This window comes from Alternaria conjuncta (assembly GCF_024043145.1).
Source record: "Alternaria conjuncta strain BMP 0040 chromosome Unknown scaffold_1, whole genome shotgun sequence".
Taxonomy (NCBI): domain Eukaryota; kingdom Fungi; phylum Ascomycota; class Dothideomycetes; order Pleosporales; family Pleosporaceae; genus Alternaria; species Alternaria conjuncta.
Genome location: NW_026250090.1, coordinates 750,491 through 772,976, shown reverse-complemented (window position 1 = coordinate 772,976; position 22,486 = coordinate 750,491). Strand labels below are relative to the sequence as shown.

At 53.4% G+C, this 22,486-nt stretch overlaps 8 protein-coding genes across 8 annotated transcripts; 3 read left to right on the top strand and 5 right to left on the bottom strand.

The window, feature by feature from the left end:
• Positions 1 to 75: 75 nt before the first annotated feature.
• Positions 76 to 1,782, bottom strand: J4E85_000262 (uncharacterized protein; the record flags this gene model as incomplete). Its single annotated transcript, XM_051464555.1, has 1 exon — positions 76 to 1,782. One exon carries the CDS (start codon positions 1,780 to 1,782, stop codon positions 76 to 78), a length of 1,707 nt encoding a protein of 568 aa, XP_051331076.1.
• Positions 1,783 to 2,227: 445 nt separating this feature from the next.
• J4E85_000261 (uncharacterized protein) lies at positions 2,228 to 3,028 on the bottom strand (the record flags this gene model as incomplete). The annotated part of the gene is made up of 5 exons (XM_051464554.1): positions 2,228 to 2,539; positions 2,590 to 2,670; positions 2,723 to 2,790; positions 2,843 to 2,903; positions 3,008 to 3,028. The coding sequence occupies 5 exons, from the start codon at positions 3,026 to 3,028 to the stop codon at positions 2,228 to 2,230; spliced, it is 543 nt and encodes a 180-aa protein (XP_051331075.1).
• Positions 3,029 to 3,739: 711 nt separating this feature from the next.
• J4E85_000260 (uncharacterized protein) lies at positions 3,740 to 5,090 on the bottom strand (the record flags this gene model as incomplete). The annotated part of the gene is made up of 4 exons (XM_051464553.1): positions 3,740 to 4,111; positions 4,160 to 4,567; positions 4,616 to 4,839; positions 4,889 to 5,090. 4 exons carry the CDS (start codon positions 5,088 to 5,090, stop codon positions 3,740 to 3,742), a joined length of 1,206 nt encoding a protein of 401 aa, XP_051331074.1.
• A 1,271-nt stretch (positions 5,091 to 6,361) lies between these two features.
• On the top strand, positions 6,362 to 8,148 carry J4E85_000259 (uncharacterized protein; the record flags this gene model as incomplete). The annotated part of the gene is made up of 4 exons (XM_051464552.1): positions 6,362 to 6,450; positions 6,513 to 6,582; positions 6,633 to 6,713; positions 6,763 to 8,148. 4 exons carry the CDS (start codon positions 6,362 to 6,364, stop codon positions 8,146 to 8,148), a joined length of 1,626 nt encoding a protein of 541 aa, XP_051331073.1.
• A 948-nt stretch (positions 8,149 to 9,096) lies between these two features.
• Positions 9,097 to 10,512, bottom strand: J4E85_000258 (uncharacterized protein; the record flags this gene model as incomplete). The annotated part of the gene is made up of 1 exon (XM_051464551.1): positions 9,097 to 10,512. The coding sequence occupies one exon, from the start codon at positions 10,510 to 10,512 to the stop codon at positions 9,097 to 9,099; it is 1,416 nt and encodes a 471-aa protein (XP_051331072.1).
• An 862-nt stretch (positions 10,513 to 11,374) lies between these two features.
• J4E85_000257 (uncharacterized protein) lies at positions 11,375 to 12,769 on the top strand (the record flags this gene model as incomplete). Its single annotated transcript, XM_051464550.1, has 2 exons — positions 11,375 to 12,418; positions 12,482 to 12,769. 2 exons carry the CDS (start codon positions 11,375 to 11,377, stop codon positions 12,767 to 12,769), a joined length of 1,332 nt encoding a protein of 443 aa, XP_051331071.1.
• A 3,783-nt stretch (positions 12,770 to 16,552) lies between these two features.
• J4E85_000256 (uncharacterized protein) lies at positions 16,553 to 19,721 on the bottom strand (the record flags this gene model as incomplete). The annotated part of the gene is made up of 5 exons (XM_051464549.1): positions 16,553 to 17,725; positions 17,773 to 17,936; positions 18,031 to 18,071; positions 19,338 to 19,616; positions 19,681 to 19,721. The coding sequence occupies 5 exons, from the start codon at positions 19,719 to 19,721 to the stop codon at positions 16,553 to 16,555; spliced, it is 1,698 nt and encodes a 565-aa protein (XP_051331070.1).
• A 447-nt stretch (positions 19,722 to 20,168) lies between these two features.
• On the top strand, positions 20,169 to 22,223 carry J4E85_000255 (uncharacterized protein; the record flags this gene model as incomplete). The annotated part of the gene is made up of 5 exons (XM_051464548.1): positions 20,169 to 20,208; positions 20,335 to 20,344; positions 20,401 to 20,514; positions 20,562 to 21,912; positions 21,960 to 22,223. The coding sequence occupies 5 exons, from the start codon at positions 20,169 to 20,171 to the stop codon at positions 22,221 to 22,223; spliced, it is 1,779 nt and encodes a 592-aa protein (XP_051331069.1).
• Between the last annotated feature and the right edge of the window lie 263 nt (positions 22,224 to 22,486).

Below are 22,486 nucleotides of genomic sequence, written 5' to 3'. Positions count from 1 at the left end.
GCACACCTCACCGCCCAATACGGCGGAACGTCACATGCCCCTCAGCCCCTCAGTCCACCACCTTCCCATCACCGTCTATTTTCCCATACCCTTGAGATAAGCCTCCCACCCATCCTCCAACAACGCCTTATCCTTGTGCATAACCTCCTTCTCATTCCCCTCCATCCAAGCCCTCAACCTCTCCCGAATCGTCTTATCCTCCGCACCAAGAATGCGCACAGCAAGCAGCGCAGCATTAGTCGAGTTATTAATACCAACAGTAGCAACAGGCTCGCCACGCGGCATCTGAGTCATACTGACAAGACTGTCCCAGCCATCCATCACACTCGCCTTGACAGGGAGACCGATAACGGGAAGTGTGGTCCACGACGCACACATACCGGGGAGATGCGCTGCACCACCCGCCGCGCCGATGATGACTTTCAGCGAAGTCTGAGATGCGGTCTTGGAAAACTCGCGGAGCCAGTCGGGGGTGCGGTGGGCGCTGGTGATGCGCGTGGTGAAGGGGATTTGCAGCTTGGTCAGGATTTCCAGGCCGGCGCGGAGGACGGGGAGATCGGAGTCTGAGCCCATGATTACGGCGACGAGAGGCTCTTCTTTCGAGGATGCTGAGCTGCGTGATTCGACAGTCTTGCCATTTTGGGCGTCGACAAAGTCGACGAGGGGCTGGATCTCGCGTTCTGCGGCTGCGAGTGTGGGGGTTGTGATGGTGATGTGGCCCATTTTGCGGCCAGGACGCGCATCGCCTTTTCCGTAGAGGTGAATTGATGCGTTTGGTGACTCAAGAGCCCTCTTCGCGACTTGGACGTGGGAATCTGGCGTCTTGCCGCCAAGGATGTTTAGCATGATGGAGGGCTCCCGGAGGCGCAGGCTAGATTGCGAGATGGGTAGGTCAAGGATAGCTCGAAGATGCGCATCGTATTGCGAGATGGGGCAGGCTTCGATGGTGTAATGTCCCGAATTGTGTGGGCGAGGCGCAATCTCGTTGATGAGCAGGCTGTCGTCCTTGAGCAAGAACATCTCAACACCGAAGACGCCCTTGCCTTCGAAAGCACCAATAGCCTTCTTGGCGAGTTCCTGCGCTCGTTGTGTGGTCTCCTCTGCTACGTTCCTGGGCGGCGCGTATGTGAGCTTGCAGATACTGTCCTCGTGGACAGTCTCAACAGTGGGGAATGTGAGTACGCCGTCCTTTGTCTTGACGACCATGACTGCGAGCTCCATCCTGAAGTCCGCCCAGCGCTCTGCATACAACGGCCTCTTTCCTAAGGCCTCAAATGCTGCATCAACGTCCGCCTCCGTCTTCACCACAAAGTTGCCCTTGCCGTCATACGCCTCTGTCTTGCTCTTGAGCATGAACGGATAGCCATATGACGAACCTACTTCCTTCAATCCCGCGACACCTTTTCCTTCCAGATCGATGCTATCTGCGACATCCACTCCATGCTCTTTCAGGTACTGCTTCTGGGCGTATTTGTCTTTGATGGTCCGTAGTGTTTTCCAGCTGGGTTCAACAACGACTTGCCCCGCTACCTCTTCGAGCATATGGGTATCGACATGTTCGATCTCGACAGTGACGACATCGGATGATTCCGCGAGTTTCTTTACAGCCGCTGCATCCTTGAAAGATCCCTCGATATGGCCGTCGTGCGCTGATATCTGCTTTGCTGGTGATGCCCCGACGTCCAGGACATTGACTTGAACGTTCAATCGGTTGGCAGCCTCGATTAGCATACGGCCCAGTTGGCCGCCGCCTAGCACTCCTACTTTTCGACTGTCGACCATTTTGCCAGAGTTGTTGTCAATGTCAAGTCATTCAAGTGATGCAGTGACTAGTCGGGTCATTACGTCGGGTGGTTTAGATTGGCTAGCGCTGGGTGGCTGAATGTGGGGGAGCCGCAGAAAATTTAGCACGCGAAAAACTTCGTCGTTCAATATCGCTATACAGTATTACCTGTTGCGGGCAAATTATCCTGCATGTGAAATTCGTAAATGCTCACACTGACGATTGAATAATGACGACATGCACGTTAAGTGAAAAGATGATTGTTCATGATTTAACCATGAGCTCGGGAGAGCCCATGTGTATGCTTTCATTTCATGTTGAGCATTGAGTATCTTTTTGCAGGCTTTCGAAGAGCCTTTGCCAGTCATGAAGCGCGCCTCGTAAGAATTCCCATGACCATGACCACGCCAACCCAGAGAAACCAAGAGTGCTGTAAGCACACGCTTAAACCTTGAAACCACGCGACCTTCTGCGTCCACGGGCACGCTCGAACTTGCGGCCCTTGCTCTCGACGTAAGGCTTCTTGTGGGAGTGGGGACCGAAGCCGAAATGCTTGAAGGCCTCACGGGCGTTCTTGGGTCCACGGAGGAGGAGGGTGTTGGATCCAGTGGGGAAGCGGGTAGCGACCTCGTCGATGGTGAGGCACTCACCACCGGCCTTCTCGATGCGGGCGCGGGCAGAGGCGGTGAAGCGGAGAGCCGCAACGGAGAGCTTGGGGACCTCGAGCATGCGGTTGTCGTCAGTGACGGTGCCAACCTGACGGTGTGTTAGCCATTGATCTTCGCTATGCGTTTCGCTTGACGTACAACGACGACGGTCTTGCCGGCGTGCTCCTTGGCGGAGTGCTTGTTGGCGGCGTTCGCGACGATCTTGGAAACGGAGACCGGCTATGCTGTGTTAGTTACACTGTTCTGTCGAATATGCGATCGGTCGTCTTACGGGACGGTTGGTCTTCGACATCATGAGGCGTCGCAGAACGGTCTTGTTGAAGTTGGCATCGGTACGGCCTGTCCGCTGTTAGCACAAACAATGTGCGCATTTGTCCGGTGAAGTACTTACGAGCCAGGAACTTGTAAAGGCGCACCAACAGCCTGACGTAGGGGTTGGTGGACTTAGGGACCTCTGTATACTCGTCAATCTCTCTCCTTCGAAGGCTTCATGTTGCGTCTAAAAGACAGCTGTCGCCAGCGCATTGCTGCGCCGACTCGACGGGGGATCACATACTGCGGTGCCCGTCTCGAACATGGTGGCGGTCGAGGTCAATTCCCATCTTGACTGATTTTGAGCGTGTTGTGCTGTGGGTTAGTAACGACTGAGGGAGGAAGCTGAAGTTCGCGATTCGAATTTGGCAGGAAAGGGCAGCTTGGCGTGGTGTGGCCCGTGCGAAGCGAGAACTCCAGAACTCCACTGGGCAGGAGCGGCCGGGCATGCATCAGCACGACAACATAGAACATCGCAATCGATAATTATCATCCACGTCAGTGAGCGTATTCCATATGTAAGTTCAAGCTAGTATTCGTATCCGCCTACTCAAGGTTTGTCATGGTATTCGTCGTCAAATACATCACAATTGCAGTAGAAGAAATGCATCGGATGCTCCACGGCATTACCAATTATATAGCTACAAGTATATACTTTCGCTCGCAGTTCTGTGAATGCCTGCAAGATCTATGTGCCAAAAACGTGTTACTTAATCATTTCCTGTCATTGCTCCCTGACACGCGATTGACACCAGTCGCGTACCGAACCACAAAAAGCATCAAAGAAGGCTCCGTCGGCATGAAAGCTCCTGCTCGTCTATGCGTATAAACACCGGTCACCGTACACTCCAAGCCCGCTCCAAGCTACAGATAAAACGACAAGGGGGAAGGGAAATCGAGGTAGACCAGCGTACTGCAAGTAGGCCTACTCCCAGCTAGAAAATGGCCAAGACCGATTTTAGAAGGAACCAGTTCTTCATACAGCCTTGTCGCCAATGAGCTTGCCGATGCCGTTGTAGACCTGGTTGGTCGAGTCGGGGGCGTAGCGGGGTCCGAGAGAGCCAAGGACGAGGAACATGCCAATGATGACGGCGGCGAAGACCATCAACTTGCGAAGGACGGGGCGGGTGTGGCCAAACTCTTGCCACTTCATGCTGCCCTGGCCGAGGTACTCCTTCAGCTTCTCTCCGCCGAGCTTGTAGTAGACGAGACCGCCAAGCGCGATGGCGTAACCGAAAGCCTGGAGAGGAGAGACGGGGTCCTTGAAAAGGAACATGGACGCAAAGACGAGGAGGATGTCCTTGAGTACACCGGAGAGGGTAAGGACGAGCGAGGAGGTCTTGCCAATCTGAAGATGTGTTAGTAAATGTTTGTGGGGTATGTAGAAGGAACGTACCAGGAAAACGACGGAGACGTTGAGCAAGAAAGCGACGGATGCGTTGGCCAGCAGAGTGGTCAGACCAACGCGGTCGATGTCAGCCATAGACATCTTGGGGAGCTCAGTGAACATGAGAATGACACCGTTGATAAAGGCGCAAGCAGGGGCGTAGTAGTAGAGGGAGACGAGCGGGTCCATCTTGAAGTCGGCACCGCTGAGAAGGCGCTGAACCATGACCAGACGGACAGCCTCGAAGACGATACCAGCGGCCTGGAAGAGGAAACCGACCATGACGAACTTGATCTCTCCCAACGAGGCAATGACTACACCGATGACGATGAAGGAGACGTTTCCGAGAGTCTTGAGGTTGACAGGCGCAACTCCGAGACTCCAGGTGGTGATGAGGACAGCGACGGGCATAGTAGCCTGCTGAGGTCAGTAGCTGCTACAGGTCCAAATTCGTGGAGAACATACCTTCAGCATCTGGATGAAGGCCACACTCAGGTACAGATATGCCTGGTTACCGCAGATCAAGCTCATACTGAAGAAGATACCGATGGGGACGATGGCTCGCAGGTATACGCGTCCGGTCATGGGCACCTTTTTCCGGGAGTCGAGGACGGTGGTGAAGCGGGCGAGGATCTGGGTCATGACGGTCGCAAAAACCAAATGCCATGTTGTGAGGAAGATGGGGTAGTCTGCCGGTGTGTTAGAATGCGGAGGTGCGGCGGAGCAGAGTGAACGTACGGAACTTGGCTGTGTCTAAGATGTACTTGTTGAAGACAATTGTGCTGGAACTGAGCGAGATCCATGTTGCAATGTATACTGCAGGATGGAAAGATGGCGCCTCGGGGGCTGGCTTCTGCGCATCTGGGTTGACGGTCGGCAGCACAGGCAGGGCTGTGTCGCGCGAGGCCTCGACCGAGGATCTCATCTTCTCGTCGGACATATTTGCGGGTGGTGGCTAACGAGGGACGGTAAAGGTGTTGAGTGAAGGTCAAAGGAGGTGGTTGCGGCGCTGGGAATGCAAGTTGCAAGGTTGCAGTAGCAGTGGGCTAGCGCTGCTGACTGATGGCGGGTGTTGCGCGTCAAGGGACAAGCGTGGCACAAGCAACACGAAGCAGCTGTAACAGCGCTGGAGCAATGAGGAGATAAAGAGCGACGAGAAGTGTTGAGAGCACTTGTGAATGTGACGGTACTAATACCTCGACTGCGCTAGGGAAGGGGAGGGGCGGAGCGGGAATCAGCCAGACGACTTCTAGAGCCGGTGCACAGGGGGGGTTCTGGTTTAGGCGTGCTATGACTGGGCAACGGCCGACTATGTACTAGAGCTGATATGAGGCCAGATGAAGATTTGCCAGGAGCCGCGCGGGATTTTGCAAGTGCTCGATGAGGTGAAACTGATCGCCCGTGGAGCCCTGAGTGGACGCGCAATCGACCACAGCGGCGAGGACTCCCATCAATGGCGCCGAAATTTTGAGCCGCCTCTTGCACTTGCTTGTGTAGGTGTGTACGCGTACTGGCACCCTGCAGAGAGGCGCCGAAGACACCGGTCCCACATATATGTAGAAAAGTGACAGCTTCATGCACATCGCGCACTCTCGCTGCTGCCACGCGCAGCGGTTTACATTGCAGGAGCTGTGCCGCGTCGCTGGAGCGCAGGGTGAGGCGCACCGTTAGGGGTATGCAGAGTACTTCGCACACAGGCGTCGTTGCACCGTGGCACTAGCACGACACCAAGTCGATGCGTCGTTGATCTGAGGCTGTAGTCCCCCAGAGATAGAGTCGGTCAAGCTTCACCATGTGCTGCAGCCCGCCAGATTGAGGCTCCACCCGCGGGAACGTGCAGAGGCCATGGTGACACACGCAACTCGAGGCCACGGGCAATGAACATGTTGCACGCACGAGTGGTGAAGCAGACGGCCGGCACCAATCAAGGCGCCCACGAGCAGCTGTGTGAGCCTGTGTCAAGCCCGATCGCCGGTCCCCATGGCGGCCTGCCCCTTTTCTCGCCGTTGCAGCGCGGCCGTCTGAAGCCCCCAAGCTCTCCCCAGCCGACTCCTTCGGCGGCTGGCCCTCTGTTACCCTGGACCCACTTAACGCAGCATCGCCTTGGCGTCCTTAGTTTATCGCCAGCTATATTCCTCACCACGCCCCAAACGTCTGGCCTCTGCTCCACACCCTCTCTATAACTACAAGTGCTGCTCGCCCGCAGAGTACATGCTCAACTACGCCCGCCAGACTTTGAAGCGCGTTCCGAGTTTCCAGGAAATACTACAGGGCAAGATGGGATCCGCCAAGGAAGAAATGTATGTTCACCGCCTGCCCACCCACACGGCATCCTGCTGTGCACGAGCTGACAATGCCATAGTTCGGTCGACGTGCTCGTTATCGGTGCTGGCCCGACCGGTCTGGGAGCAGCAAAGCGCCTCCACCAGATTGTATGCTCAACACAGAGTCCAAGTGGCGGGGCACATGCTAACAACAACAGGATGGCCCCTCATGGATGATTGTCGACTCCAATGAGACGCCTGGTGGTCTGGCTTCGACCGACGTCACCCCAGAGGGCTTCGTGAGTACCCCCACCGCCAATTGACTGCCCGCCTCTAACATCTCCCCAGCTCTACGACGTTGGTGGCCATGTCATCTTCTCCCACTACAAGTACTTCGACGACTGCATCGACGAGGCCCTCCCCAACGATGACGACTGGTTCACCCACGAGCGTGTGTCGTACGTCCGCTGCAAGCGCAACTGGGTCCCCTACCCATTCCAGAACAACCTGTCCATCTTGGACAAGGACGACCAGGCCAAGTGTGTCGACGGCTTGATTGACGCCGCACTCGAGGCCCGCGTGGCCAACACCAAGCCCAAGGACTTTGACGAGTGGATCATGCGCCAGATGGGTGTTGGCATCGCTGACCTCTTCATGCGACCATACAACTTCAAGGTCTGGGCTGTGCCCACCACCAAGATGCAGTGCCAATGGCTCGGAGAGCGTGTCGCCGCCCCCAACGTCAAGGGTGTCATCAACAACATCATCCACAACAAGACCGCAGGAAACTGGGGCCCCAACGCCACCTTCCGCTTCCCCGCGCGAGACGGTACCGGTGGTATCTGGAAGGCTGTTGCAAAGACACTGCCAGACTCCAAGACAAGATACGGTGACCACGGCAAGGTCAACAAGGTTGATGCCGACGGCCACAAGGTACACCTGAACGACGGCACAGTTGTCAACTACAAGAAGCTCGTCAACACCATGGCTGTCGATCAGCTCGTCGAGTTCATGGGCGACAAGGAGCTCATCGACCTCAGCAAGGGTCTCTTCTACTCCACCACCCACGTCATTGGCGTTGGTCTCCGCGGCGAGCGACCAGAGCGCATTGGCGACAAGTGCTGGTTATACTTCCCCGAGGATGACTGCCCATTCTACCGCGCCACCATCTTCTCCAACTACTCGCCATACAACCAGCCCCAGAAGGACGTCAAGCTCGCCACTCAGCAGATGGCAGATGGCTCCAAGCCCAGCTCCACTGAGCCCAAGGAGGGCCCATACTGGTCCATCATGTTGGAGGTCTCCGAGTCCAGCATGAAGCCCGTCGATGAGAAGAACATGCTCAAGGACTGCATTCAGGGTCTCATCAACACCGAGATGATCAAGTCGGATGACGAGATCGTCTCCACCTACCACCGCCGCTTCGACCATGGATACCCCACCCCATCCCTCGAGCGTGAGGGCGTCCTCACCAAGCTTCTCCCTGCCCTCCAGGCCAAGGACATCCTGTCTCGTGGCCGCTTCGGCTCATGGCGCTACGAGGTCGGTAACCAGGACCACTCCTTCATGTTGGGTGTAGAGGCCGTCGACCACGTTGTCAACGGTGCTGTTGAGCTTACCCTCAACCACCCCGACTTCGTCAACGGCCGCAAGAACGAGGAGCGTCGTCTCAAGGACGGTGCCCAGATCTTCAGCCAGAGCCCCTTGGCTCTGAGGAACAAGGGTGTTGAGTAAGCGCAGACACATGGAATGTTCGATATGTGTAGTTTCGGGAATGTTTATGGGATACCACGTTTGTTATGAGAAGGGATGGGAAGACATGGAGTCGGCGCATTTGTGCGGAGACTCTAGGTAGATAGTTGCACATAGTTTGCATCTTGAGAAGGTGTTGAGCAAAAATTATACATTTAGACTTGCACTCCAACAAATGTTGTCTTTCTACTTCGTGCATCAACTTTTGTCATCGCTTCTCTGAATGCTTTCCTGGCGCATCACCTCCACTTCCACGAGACAATACCCTTCGATACCACCAAACATTCGCATTCGCATCCCGATCGATCGATCTCAACAACAACCCACCTCACTCTACATGACTAGCCCTAATCAAACCACGGACATTTACACCGTCACATCGTCATCTCATTTTCCCGCGCACCAAGGTTGCGCGAGTCGGCAGCAATTACATTCGTACACACCAACAAGCGTGAAAGTGGGTAACGACCCCCACCCCAAGTGTACAACGGGCCGATTAGGTACGGCATGCCAACCGAAAGCAATCTGCCCTCGTTACACCACAGCCGCTGCGGTGGAGTACAGTACATGCAATGCTTGGAAGAAGACGCGTACAACATTCGATAACTACGGTTGTACTACGGAGACGATCCGGGATCAAGAGGTAAATGGAGGGCATAGATAGGAATGCGTGACGAGGTGTGAAGATTTTTCTTTAACCGCAGGCAGGTAGGTAGAGAGTACAGTGGTGGGTATGGGGTAGGTGGAGCGAGGAGGTAGGTGCATGGGGAAGGTGTTTGTAACGTGGGATTCTTGGTGATGTGTGTCTACGGGTTGCAAGTCGGTGTATTTGGTGGGGTTGTAACGTGCACATACGTTGCGTATATTGGGTGTTGTATTGATCACGTGGTTTTCTTCTGTCGACACACCTGCATGCTCAGTCCGACTCGATCAAGCCTTGCTTGCCCTGAACTTCCTCAATGCCTCTCTCTCTTCGTCATTCCGCGCTACACTCTCTTCATCACCAACTGGCAGGCGCTGATGTTTCCACTGCTTGCCTCCAGCGCCGTAATCTGCACTGACCTGCGCATCACCTACAATGACCCATTTGTAAATCGTCAAGCCTTCTAGTCCGACAGGTCCTCTAGAATGGATTTTGTTCGTTGAGATGCCGACTTCGGTACCGAAACCATATCGCTGGCCATCCGCCATGCGCGTGCTGGTGTTCCAGTAAACGGAGGATGAGTCCACAGCTGCGAGGAATGTCTTCGCTGTGGTATCCGAGGTGGTGAGTATGGCATCGGTGTGGTGGGAACCGTGAGCGTTGATGTGGTTGATGGCTTCGTCGACGTTGGTGACTGTCTTGATGGCGAGTATGTAGTCTAGGAACTCGGTGTCGTAGTCTTCTGGTCCGGCTTCTTGGAGAAGCGTAGCGGAGTGCGGGTCTAGTTTGCCTCTGAGGGCGAGGAGCGAGGTATGGTCACAGCGGAGTGATACGCCCTTTTGTAAGAGTGCTTCTGCAACGGTGGGAAGAGTGTTGCTCAAGGCTGCTTCTTCAACAATGAGTTGCTCGAGCGCGTTGCAGCCAGCTGGATAGCTTGTCTTTGCGTCCAAGACTATCTTAGTGGCCTTTTCGGCGGGGTAGTCCGCGCAGAGGTAGGTTGAACATATTCCATCTGCGTGGCCGAGGACGGGGATGGTGGTCGTGTCCTTCACATAGCGGACCAGCCTGTTCCCGCCGCGAGGAATGCAGAGATCGATATATGTATCCTGCTTCAGCAAGTCGGCGATGACATCGTGTGTCTGGACTAGTTGCAGGCAGTCTGATGGGACCGCTGTTGACGTAAGAGCCTTGGAAATGATGGATGCAATGGCCGCGAAGCTGTTGCTGGACTCTCGGCCACCTTTGAGGATAGCTGCGTTTCCAGACTTGATAGCGAGCGCCGAAATGTTTGCGATGACTTCAGGTCGGGCCTCGAAGATGATGAGAAGTACGCCAATGGGACATGTTATCCTCGACAGTACCAGGTCATCATCTAGTAGCGTCTTCGCAGTGGTCTTGTTGATGGGATCCTCCAACTCCTTCACGTCCAGTATCCCCTGCAGCATATCCTCATACTTCCCCGGCTTCCCCAGATCCAGTCTTTTGACCAAACTTGCACTTAGCGTGCCTCCCGCTGCGGCCTTGTTCGCAGCTTCCAGATCCCGCGCATTGGCCGCTAGAACCTCCTCTTTTCCAGTTGCTAGTGCAGCATGGATAGCAGTCAGTGCGGCATTCCGCTCCTCGGTAGACAAGACAGCAAGTTTCCGGGATCCGAGTCTGGCCGCCTGGGCGACCTCGAGCGGCGTGGCGTTGGTGAGAGACATTGTCACTTGGGTTACTTCGTGAGGTGGTGAGACCTCGTAACGTCGATAAATTCTTGATGGACGTGTGACTCAGATCCGTCTAGAAAGGGACAAAGTCTTCCACGGTGTTCTCGGAAGGATCGTATGCAGGGTCGTGTGCCGCTGCAGGTGCTATTGGAGACTAGAAGCGGATCGTATGCGGAGTGCGCGTTGTGTCTAAAGATAGGTGCAGGATCTGGTGTTGCGGGGTCTGGATGCTGGATGCGTTGCGCCACTTTTCGACGCCACACCCGAGTTGAGGTCTGGGATACCGCCATGTCACCTACACCGTGTTTTGCACTTTGCGCAACACCTGTTCACTGTGTAAACTACCACGGACTTTGTTGAGGAGAAGAAATTCGATTGCGTCATATTCGAGATGCATCCCTGCCTGGGCGCAGTGTTGGCAGCTGCGCTCGGCTGAGGCAGGGGTCTTGGTGTGGCTGGGAAACATCGTCTACCAGCCTCCCGGCGTCGCTCAGCCAACCTCGCCCAATTCCACCGAATCCTGTATCGCGACAAGCCCTGGCCCGCTCTGCTAGCCCGCGCGACACCTCATCATGTAGGTCATTGCTCAGAGATGGCTGGTACACTACATATGCTGGCCGGCAGCTGTGTCTGTCACCATTACACACCTCTACCACTGCCTCTCAAGTGCTGAGCGGGTACCCAACCAAACTTGTCTCTTCACCACGATACTCACACGTGTTACTCGCTAGTACTCGTTTGATATCACAGCACATCTTGGACATCACATCGCATCCCGTCGCTGTACCACAACCACCGGCGCATCCCGTCGGCAACGCTCGTTACCTGCCATCTCCGCCGTCACATCGCACTCAAGATGCGCACCACCATGCGAGCACTCACTGCTCTGGCCTCGGTCGCCCTCATTGCCCCTGCCGGCGCTCAGACGTGGTCCAACTGCAACCCCACACTACGAAGCGACTGTCCTCCAGATTCGGCTCTCGGAAGGACCGTCAACATCGACTTCTCGTCTGAATCTGAGAGTTTCACACCCCAAGGCAACCCCACATACGGCGACGATGGCGTGTCATTCACCATAAGACAGTCCGGCGATGCACCTCAGCTTACTTCGCTGTGGTACATCATGTTCGGAAAGGTGGACATTGAGGTTCAAGCCGCACCCGGCGCGGGTATCGTCAGCAGTTTCGTACTGCAATCCGACACTTTGGACGAAATCGACTGGGAGTGGCTCGGAGCAGACCCCGACGAGGTTCAGAGCAACTACTTCGGCAAGGGACAAACCACAGACTACAACCGTGGTGCTTTCCACGACGACCCGGGCAGCCAGTCAGGCTTCAAGAAGTACACCATCGAATGGACCCCAGAACAGATCGTATGGCAGATTAATGACGTGACTGTCCGCACTCTCGAGCCTGCCAACGCCAACAACCAGTACCCCCAGACCCCCATGCAGATCAAGTTCGGTGCATGGAGCGGTGGTGACTCCGCCAACCCTGCAGGCACCATCTCTTGGGCCCGTGGACCTACCGACTACTCTCAAGGCCCCTTCAGCATGAAGGTCAAGTCTCTCATGGTTCAGGACTACTCCACCGGTACCCAATACGTCTATGGCGATCAATCTGGCACCTCGGGATCTATCAAGTCTGTTGGAGGTACCGTCTTCTCTGGCGGTAACGCTCCCATCGCAGATGCACCCGCCATCACTGCGACTGCCACCGGACAGCCTCTGCCCTTCACTCCTCACCAGACCTCCGACTACACACGTCCCAGCGTCTACCCCTGGATCCCCGACCCGTCGGCGACTCCCACTGCGCAGCCTACGTTTGCGAACTACCCCGGGCTCCCGAGCGGGTGGACCGTTTCGGATTCCGGAAAGGTTGTTCCACCCAGCTCAGCCACTGTCAGTAAGCCTTTTTCGAGCCCCTGTCTACTTTAGTGACGAAATGCTAACAACTGCTTGTAGATGTTCCCTCAAGGTTCCTATACCTCATCGCCGCAAGCTTTGCCTACGGGTTCATCCGACAATGGGCCTAAGACAGTCACCGGATACGACGATCGCGGCTTCACCACTATCCGTACGATATACCCTGCCACAACACCAGCGCCGACTGCCAACGGGCTGGAGAACAATGCTGCTAAGGACGCCGTCCCTGCTGCGCCTGCACAAGGCGCGTCGTGGAAGCTCATGGTCTCCTCCATACTTCCATGGGCCATCGTCCTCGTCCACATCCCCGGATGCATCGGCCTCTAGGCGGGCTGGACAAACTTATGGGATACGATGGTCTTCGGTCCAGCGTTCTACACCGTAGCCGTTGGCATCGTCGCAATGAGTGCATGTGTCAGGAAATGTTTTACGAAAGGATATGTCGGTTTCAAAGTCTCGATCAAGTTGTGGGCTGCACCTTGGCCTGCTGCAACTTGGAAGTTGAGCTACCAGAACAAAGGCTCCAAAGGGAGCAGAAGGGAGTATATAGGTTTTTGGAACTGGCTTCGGCTATTGTTTGGATATTGAATTGCATAGCGTATGGTTGGTTTGGGTTAGTTGTTGTATAACATCAGCATGGCATCGCATGGGTGGAGTTTAGATATGGGCCCAGGCTCCTTTGAACATTAGACTAATGACGACTATGTCGTAATGTAATGAATTACGCATCACCAAGTGTTCCATCGCTATTACCATGTCTTTGATGTCGAAAGCGCAAAAGCTTGGTTGTTGCCCAGTCAGATCTCCGAGGAAACATGTGGTATCCATCACAGCATACAGTTCAAGACTAAGAGAACACGGGCGTCTTCGTACCAAACGCTCTCGCTAGCGGCCCTTGTGATCAAGTAGCTGCATATAAATACTCACTGCACCTCCTGCTCTTCTGTATCAACCTTCCGTTTTGCATAGCCAAAATCTAAAATATGGCTACGGCTACCCATGGTCTGCTGTCGCTCCTGATCAGATCAAACGGCCACATGTCTCTCGCTGTTCGAAGTTCCGGTCATTTTTCCAGGACGGTCCTTGCGGGCACGACGTGTTGCCAGGCCTTTCTCATCGAATCGGTTTTTGAAAACGCAAGGCAATCTGCGATGAGCTACGTGGATCCAAAAACATGCCAAATGGAAATTATGAACTTGCGTAGATTGAACGTAGGTGCTTAGTATGACTGACGACTTCGGCTTCTCAACGTATAAAAAAGGACCTGGACTTCAAAATTATACTACTCTTTACTTTACCCAGATGGACGTTCTGAATCAAAACGAGCGTGGACTATTCGAATGACTGGCGTCGTCTTTCTCTTCAAAAACACAAGCGCATCACCCATGCCTCTTGTTGGCACCTTCCCATCTTCCATGTTATCCAAACATCGTTCGCGCAGGAGTCATGTGCTATTCTCAGTCCACAAACACAAAAGACTGCATAAACCGTCTTAATGTGTATTAAAACACCGGAAAGCGATCTATTGAGCTGCAGAATACAAAAAGACATCGATTTTTTCCGGATATGCGTCGCCTGTATGTATACATGAACTACCTGCATAGCATCTTCCGCGATTTGGCTATCGCGTATAAAAGCCTCCGGTTCATCAGCTCCATTACTTCCAAAGACACACATGTCAATCTTCGAAAAAACAAAATCCACTGGAAATTGCGTGCATGTGTGGCGCTGTGGTCCTTTCAAAAATTGTAGAGCAACATTCATGTCCTCCTCGAGCCGCTTTCTCCCTCACTCCTCATTCTCAAACGAGAAAATTCGTGTTCATGTGTCGTTCACAAGCTGAGAATTTCAGAGGTACTGGGAAGGGCAAAATCTATGCGTACTATATCGCGATGCTGGGTGCGTGGTTCGCGTTTCTTCGCCAACACATGTACCATACCGTTCTTATCTTGAGAAGCATGCAACGGTAACCAAAGACGGTGAATCAAAAACCATCTATGAGCTATGCAAACGCTCGTAGGCTACACATATATAAACAATGTCGTCTGCTGAGTTACACTCTCCTTCTTTAGCTATACTCCGGAACTCCGATATCTAAATCAACGCACTGAGTAAGCATGTTTGTGGGTAGTCTGGTTCCAAAACTGGTTTGAAATCTTGTACATGTGTTCGTTCCTTCCGCCGAAGTCTCTACCGCGAACCCTATTAAAGTCCTTCTTTGCATATTCCACTTCTACATCTTAGTTCGTATAAACCGTGATATAGCTCCTAAAACCAAAGAGAACATAGCTCATGTCTTTGCCCGTTTGGTTTTGCTGGAACGACCAGAAAATGTTTTGATCATATACTATGTTGCTTGTTGCTCTGATTCGGGAAGTTAAGGCTACCGCATTCTAGCCAGGTATAAATACCTCTCTTTTACTCCTCAGTCTTCTCTTCTATATTCGCGCCCTTGAATTGGCGATTCCAAAACGGAACCGCTGATATAATCATGTCTGCGGTTGCTTTCATTCAAAATTGCGCATCTCCTCAGGTATGTGTGGCGTCTTGCGCCTCTTCTCTAGGTTCAGAATCCATCTGCCGCCTGCGTAGAACACTGAAACATGTCACCAACCGATACGTGCTCCTCGAAAAGATGCATGTCCACGAGTCATGTCTCGCTTCCTGCCTTGTGGCCCCCTCGATGACAAGTAAACCGCTGCATATCCGTTCGCTATAAAATGAAGGAAGGAGAACGTATGTCCTCGTGTCTGCTCTGCGGATCGTGGCATACATATTTTAGCATGGAGGTACCAATTATCAACAGACCTCTCAGCAGGCGCACAGATATATAAAGCATCCTTATCACCTTGCTTCTTCACTTGCAAACGTGACCCTGAGGATCTCTCTACAAAAACTAGACGACGACCAGTATATGTTCTGTCGAAAAGCTGACAAGAGATGTGCGATGTTGCTTTCCCGCTTTTCAGCGCTACTTCCTGGACGCGATGTGCTGCTCCTCCTCAAAAAGGTGCTTCGATGTATGTATGTCCCCCTTGTGCTACCAAAAACCTCGCATCCGGGTTTCCATGGCCCTATCTTTTTGGAATGATCATATCGATCTCTCTCCCTGGGAGAGCTTGCTCACAGAGAGTGAGTGAGTAAATTGATCCATCACGTTTTAGAAAACCGAGAAACGCCAAAGGCTCGAGGTGGTTTCAGAACAAACTCATCGACAAAACATGTAATCTGCGGTTGCAAGCATTCAAAAGATCATTCCACGAAAGGCATGTTGGGTGTTGTGCGCCTTTTCTTCAACCTGCAACAAGCTATCCTTACGGGAGACTGGTCAAAACCGAATTACAAAACGACATGTCTTTCTGGGTTTGATGTTTTCATATCCAAAATTCGTTGATCGTGAATAAACCAGCGTGAATGCATCCGTCGAAACTAGACATGCGCGAGATCATGCTTGCTGTCGTTCACTGCGGATCGTATTGTCAGTGTCTTAGCCTGAAGTTACTCACGTCAAACGTCATTCTTGGTGGCTGTCTCGATATATAAACAGCCCTGCAGTCAGCTAGCTACCTTCTTGTCCTCAATCTGAGAATTGATTCTACCAAATCCTGGGCAGATAACGTGTATGAGCCCGGCCGGATAAGTCAGTCCATGCTATTCCTCTCTTTTCTCCAAAAGTCTACCAACGATGACCCATCATTATTTCCCTCGAAACCCACCAATTCTGTGCGTATATGCGGATCAGACTGCGGTTGCGAAAAAGAAGGTACACCCAGGGATGAGAATCCAATCGTAGTCATTAATCGAGAAGATGTGAAGACCAAGAACGCCGAAATGGACTTTTTTGTTTTTGAAAATGCTAGTATACAGAGAGAAGAAGACCACCTCCAACCTGTTCATGCAGCAAATGCCAATACCATGTCATCACCCTCCCATCCCATCCCAGAGAGGAAGAAAAGGAAGTACAGAAACAAGATCCTGGCCATGCATATCACGAACTGAAATTATTCCACCATGTACAAACCCGACTCCACCCAGAAGAGTAAACACATTTCCGTTTTGACTTCGACGCATCTCTCAGGTCTCGTCTCTTGAATCTTCTTGAACCCACGTCTAACCGCCACGGCCGCCATAGGGCTGGTGCCTGAAACCACCACCACCGCGGTGACCTCCACCACGGTAGTTCGCACCCCTGACACCAGCGTTCTTGGGGCCAGTGGGAGCGTTGATAGGAGCCTGACCACCAGCAGGGGGCTGGCTGGAGCCCTGGCGAGAGCGGTTGTTCCTAAAGCCGCCGCGGCCGCCACCGGGACCGGAAGGAATGTTCGGCTGAGGCGCGTCCTCGTACATGCCGTCCCAGCTCTGAGGGCCGCCCTGGGGGTTACCGAAGCCGGCAGGGCCGGAGAGTTGCTGCTGGCGGCGAGCCTGTTGTTGTTCGTATTTCTGCTGTTCGAAAGCGAGTTGATCTTGAGCGGTGTAAGCTGGGCGTGCACCGGCACTCTGGCCACCTTGAGGATTCATCATACCCGGACCACCTTGACCTCCTGGGCCTCCTCCACCTTGCATCTGTGCCATTTGCATCTGCTGCATTTGCTGCATCTGCATCGGGTTCATACCACCTGGGCCACCCATCATTTGAGGGTTCGGGGAGCCGTTGCCGCGGTTCATACCTTGGTTCATCATCTGCTGTTGCATCTGCTGCATTTGCATCGGGTTCATGCCGCCCATGGCAGCCATGGGGTTGCCGGGCATACCACCACCGGCTTGCTGCTGAGCGAGAGTTTGCTGCATGGACTGAAAGTACTGTTGCATTCGCTGCCAATACTGAGCCATCATGGCAGGAGACATGGCGCTGTTGCCGCCTTGACCTTGCATGTTTCCGCCGCCGTTGTCGTAGTTGTTGCCGCCACCTTGGTTACCGTTACCGCCGTCGTTGAACTTGTTGAACTTGTTATTGCGACCGAACTTCTTGTTGCCATCGCCGCCATCGTCGTCGCGCATGTTGCCACGGGGCTGAGCGCGCTTGACCTCAATCTGCTTGCCGAGAATCTGGAGAGGTCCGCGTAGGGTGGCATCTACGGCTGCGTCGCCGTCGAAGGTAACGAAACCGAAACCACGGGGTCGACCGGTCTCCTTGTCCATCATGAGTGTGGCATCGACAACGCGACCGAATTGCTTGAAGAAGTTGGTGAAGTCTTCTTCGGTTGCTTCTTGGCTCACACCGCCGACGAAAATCTTGCTGGTGCGTTCCTGCTCCTCTCGTGGGATAGCACGCTTGGGGTCAATCTGCATGGTGTTAGCTTGTAGCTTGCCGTTGATGGGAGTAGACATACAATTTTACCATCGAGGTAATGCTCCTTGACCATGACGATGTTCACACACTTGGGGTCCTTGAATGTAAGGAAGCCGAATCCTCTCGAGCGTCCGGTAGCAGCATCGCGCATTACGGTGCATTCGCTGACTTCGCCAAATTGTGAGAAGTAACCTTTGAGTGAATCTGTTGTGGGGATTTAGTAAGTCCCTACGTTTGAGCGCATTGTTGTGTAGTAAGACTGGGGTATGCCTTGCTCTACTAACGTGTCATCACGTACCTTCTGTTGTCTCCCAGTTCAGACCGCCAATGAACATTTTACTATGGTTGAAGTTAGCAAGATGTTGCTCCATATCATCAACTCCAGGAAGAGCAGGCGAGATTGATGAGGCGCATCATAGAGCATCCGTAGGTATATAGTTGGGTGGCCTTTGACGTGAAGGCTGGCGTTGGCCGTCATCATGATGCTGTCGAAACCATATTGGTAAGACTAAAGATGCAGAAAGTCGCAAGTACAGCATCCTCGAATACAGTCCACCGTATCTCCAGTCGTCATCCTTGGCGAGATATAGCAGGACACAATCTCAGTAGATGAGTGATTGGTGTAGGCTGGCGTCGCAGTCTTTGTCGAGTTGATCGCACTGCACCGCTGATTGTTGTTTGCCAGCGGGGCTATCGAAAGTGATTTCGCAATTTGCAGTGTCGAAAAGTTCGTGTTCCATAGCTTGTCGTGGTTGATTGATGACCGACGGGAACATGTATGTTGGTATCGTGAGGTTCCCTTGCCGCTCGCGAGGAAGACCGCAGCCGCTGACGAATGGCTAAGCGACACCAACTCCTGCGCCGCATCCGACCCTGGACGTGTCGACTTCGTGGCGTACACCAATCATATCGACCAAGAACGCACTCCACGTACTCATGTCCAAGTTTCGAGGTGCAAAAGTAGCCCTTGCAAAGGCACAGTTTGATTCGGATGAAACGTCTGTGTTCTGCTATGAATTCGAGTGTGGAAGTCTCAGACTATCTCACGACTCGGTAGCTATCCTCTGCTTGCGTTGCTGGTACGCGCTATCAAGTACCTAGGTATATATCGACATGAGGCGCTGCCAAAGTTCGGGCAAGCCGCGATAGTCCCTGCGTGAGGCGCGTTGATGGTTGCTCTGAGTATCGCTGAGCGGTTGACTTGTGTCTTCCAGCTTCTTCTAACAACCAACACTGGTGGCCCATTCCGCCCTGCATCGAACGCCTCGCCAATGGGCGATATGGACCACAATCTTTCGCAAGGTGTCTAGCTCCTCGACCTTCATCCCAGACTCTGCGCCAATCATGACCCCAGGTGCTTTTGAATGTAAGACACACACCGTGTCCAAAGCTTGTCCCTTGATTGTACATGCAAAGTGTCATACGAGAGCGGGTATCGCTCGTGGTGTCTGATGCTCCAGCAGAATGTCTTATGCGGTCGTTGATGACTTTGGTCCTGGTAACAATATGTCCTCGGCGGATGCCCTTACATGGGAAATATGTGCTCTTTTACCTTGTGATGCGCCTCTGATAGATGGGAATCATGTTAGACATTGCACGACTTACCCGTCTTCTTTCACGTTGATTGGTCCATAGTTGTCATCGTCCATGGGCGCATTGTCGTACGACTGCTCGCCGCCAGCGTTGTAACCGGATTGGTCCATGTGCGAGTCGCCGTCTGCCGCGCCTTGGGCTGGCCAAGAGGGCGCGCTATCTTGACCGTTGTTTTGTGCGGTATCCTGAGGAGGCGCGCTTACGGGCTCGGCTGGAGTAGGCTCAGGTTCGGTCTTGGGGGCTGGTGCGGGTGCGGCAGCTGCGGGCTTCTGTGCGGGCTCATCATCGTAGCTGGTGGACCGTTAGTAAGTGTCGCATTACACGCGCGAAGCTACGTCGCGCTGGAGATACTGACAGATCGTCGAAGATGTCATCCTCGTAGTTCTCGTCGGCCATGGTGTAGTCTTGAAGAAGAGCTTCCTAGAAGGTATATCGGAAACGAGGGAGGAGCAAGCGCGCAAAAGTAGAGTCGCGATTAGTGGGGCGGGACTGTCGGGTTATTTAGAAGGAAGGGAGGTGATAGAAGGAAGAGTCTGTCGTCGGAGTGAGGAGATGAGAGCAGAGCAATGGGCAGGCGCGCTAGCATCGGGCTTGGCGTGGCAGGCGCGACGGACACATGCACGAGCCCTACGACATACCCAGTACAGCCATGTTGTATAGAATAGCTGTACTATTGATGGTGCGGTGATTCAAGAACAGGCTGTTATCTTGGGGATATCCAGAGTTCTTCAATACGGCACAAAACCTACAGGCTCCTTCGTACTTTCCGGGTCGAGCGATTTGGAGCTCAGGTTCGCAGCGGGGCCGCCTCAAGGCACGGAACAAGCATTCACATATTCCAACATGGCGTCGAAGAAACAGCAGCAGGTTTGTCCACTCAGTTGTACGCGCAATCTGTGTGTTTGCTAACAAGTTGCCAGGAAATGGTCCAGGTCGGTGTGTGCCCATCCAAGTCACAGAGAGTGTCATAGTATCCGGGGTAGCTAACATATCGCTTCCCTGCATACAGACCGATCCTCGTACGTTGCACACTGCAGTCGCATACCCGTTATGATTGCTGATATTCCATGCGCAGCTCTGGCTCTCCATTCTGGCGAACGACGTCCAATTCCGCTTCCTCGCCGCCGCCGAACAAGAAGGTCATCGGCGCATCCTATTCCCATGCCGACATACTCAACTTCAGCTCTTTGTACGTTGCTTTGTATGCTACTAATGGCCTGTAGCTGATAGTCACAGGAGCGTTTCCGGTTCCAACTCACGACCTCGAACCCCGCCATCGGCAACCCACAGTCGCGAGTCAAGCGCTGCACCGAGCCGGTCTAGCAAGACCATATCGCCCCGTCCTGCGCGAGCCACATACAGCTACTTCCTCAATGACACACATCAAGACTGGAACGAGGGGGACGAAGACGATGCCGACAACATGTTTGAGGATGACGAAGACGAGTTTGGGCTCCCGAGCATCGCAAACATGCGGAGGAAGGGCCGGCGGAAACAGCCATCCAAGACGAAGGAAACCGCCGGGCACGTCAGCAGGGAAAGTCTGGGCTCAACAGCGTGGCGTGGTATAGACAGTGGTGATATTGCAGAGGAGCGAGGCATACCCAACTACCCGACCGCAAAGAAGATTGAAGGGAAGATCCTACGGCCGCAGTACCAGGAAATTCTTCGAGATCCCGCAAACTCTCTGCATCTAATTTCGCATCCTAGTCTACCCCCGAGCGCCTCAGCGAAGCAGGTCGAAGAGCACTCCGCGCGCACAACGAGGATCAACAAGTTCAAGAGGATACTGCAGGCGAGCACCATATCGCTATCCGACCTTCGCGACTCAGCCTGGTCAGGAGTCCCGTCTGAAGTACGCGCAATGACATGGCAAATCTTGTTGGGCTACTTGCCAACTAGCAGCGAGCGGAGGGTTGCGACACTCGAGCGCAAACGGAAAGAGTATCTGGAGGGAGTGCGACAGGCCTTTGAACGAGGCACATCTGGTAGTGCTAGCGCCGTAGCATCTGGAATGGCAGGTGGCGCTGGCTATCCTTCAACAAACCGTGGACGAGGACGTGGCTTGGACGAAGCTATATGGCATCAGATCAGCATTGACGTGCCTCGGACGAACCCCCATCTCGAGCTCTACAGCTACGAAGCGACGCAACGGTCTCTCGAGCGAATACTATACGTGTGGGCGATACGGCACCCTGCGTCAGGATATGTCCAGGGCATCAATGACTTGGTGACCCCATTTTGGCAGGTCTTCTTGGGCGCCTATATTTCAGATCCGGATATTGAATTTGGCATGGATCCTGGACAGTTACCAAAGCAAGTTTTGGACGCCGTCGAGGCGGACTCCTTTTGGTGCCTTACCAAACTCCTTGATGGGATCCAGGACAATTACATTGCGCATCAACCAGGGATCCAAAGACAAGTGGCTAGTCTTAGAGATCTCACAACGCGCATCGATGATCAACTGGCGAAGCATCTCCAAAATGAGGGTGTAGAGTTTATACAGTTCAGCTTCCGATGGATGAACTGTCTTCTGATGCGCGAGATATCTGTAAAGAATACGATACGGATGTGGGATACATACCTGGTAAGCTACGTAGCCACATTCTTAAGTGCATCACTAACATTGTCTAGGCCGAAGAGGATGGGTTTTCGTCATTCCACCTCTACGTATGCGCTGCGTTCCTCGTAAAGTGGTCCGATCAGCTACGAAAGATGGACTTTCAAGAGGTCATGATGTTTCTGCAATCATTGCCAACGCGTCAGTGGACCGAAAAGGACATTGAACTATTGTTAAGTGAAGCCTTCATTTGGCAAAGCCTATTCAAAGGCAGTGGCGCGCATTTGAAGAACACAGGCTCAAGAGGAAGTGGCGTAGGGATGGGACCCGACTTCTGAATCAATTGCTGCAGCACAGTAGGTATTGCAATACCAAAGCACGTACGCAGCGCCTACACGAGTTGTCGTCTAACGAGGTGAATCAAGGAGAGTGAACTCCTGACTAAAGACAGCAATCAAGCTCGCGCTTCAACGTATTGGCAAGAATGCTCTTTCCGTTGTCCGAGTCGCGGTCGTCACTTCCACCTCGTCAGTTACCGAGCAGAAGTTACCCCGCCCTTTACCCCACCATACGTCACATAGCTTCAGCAGTGTATCCACAT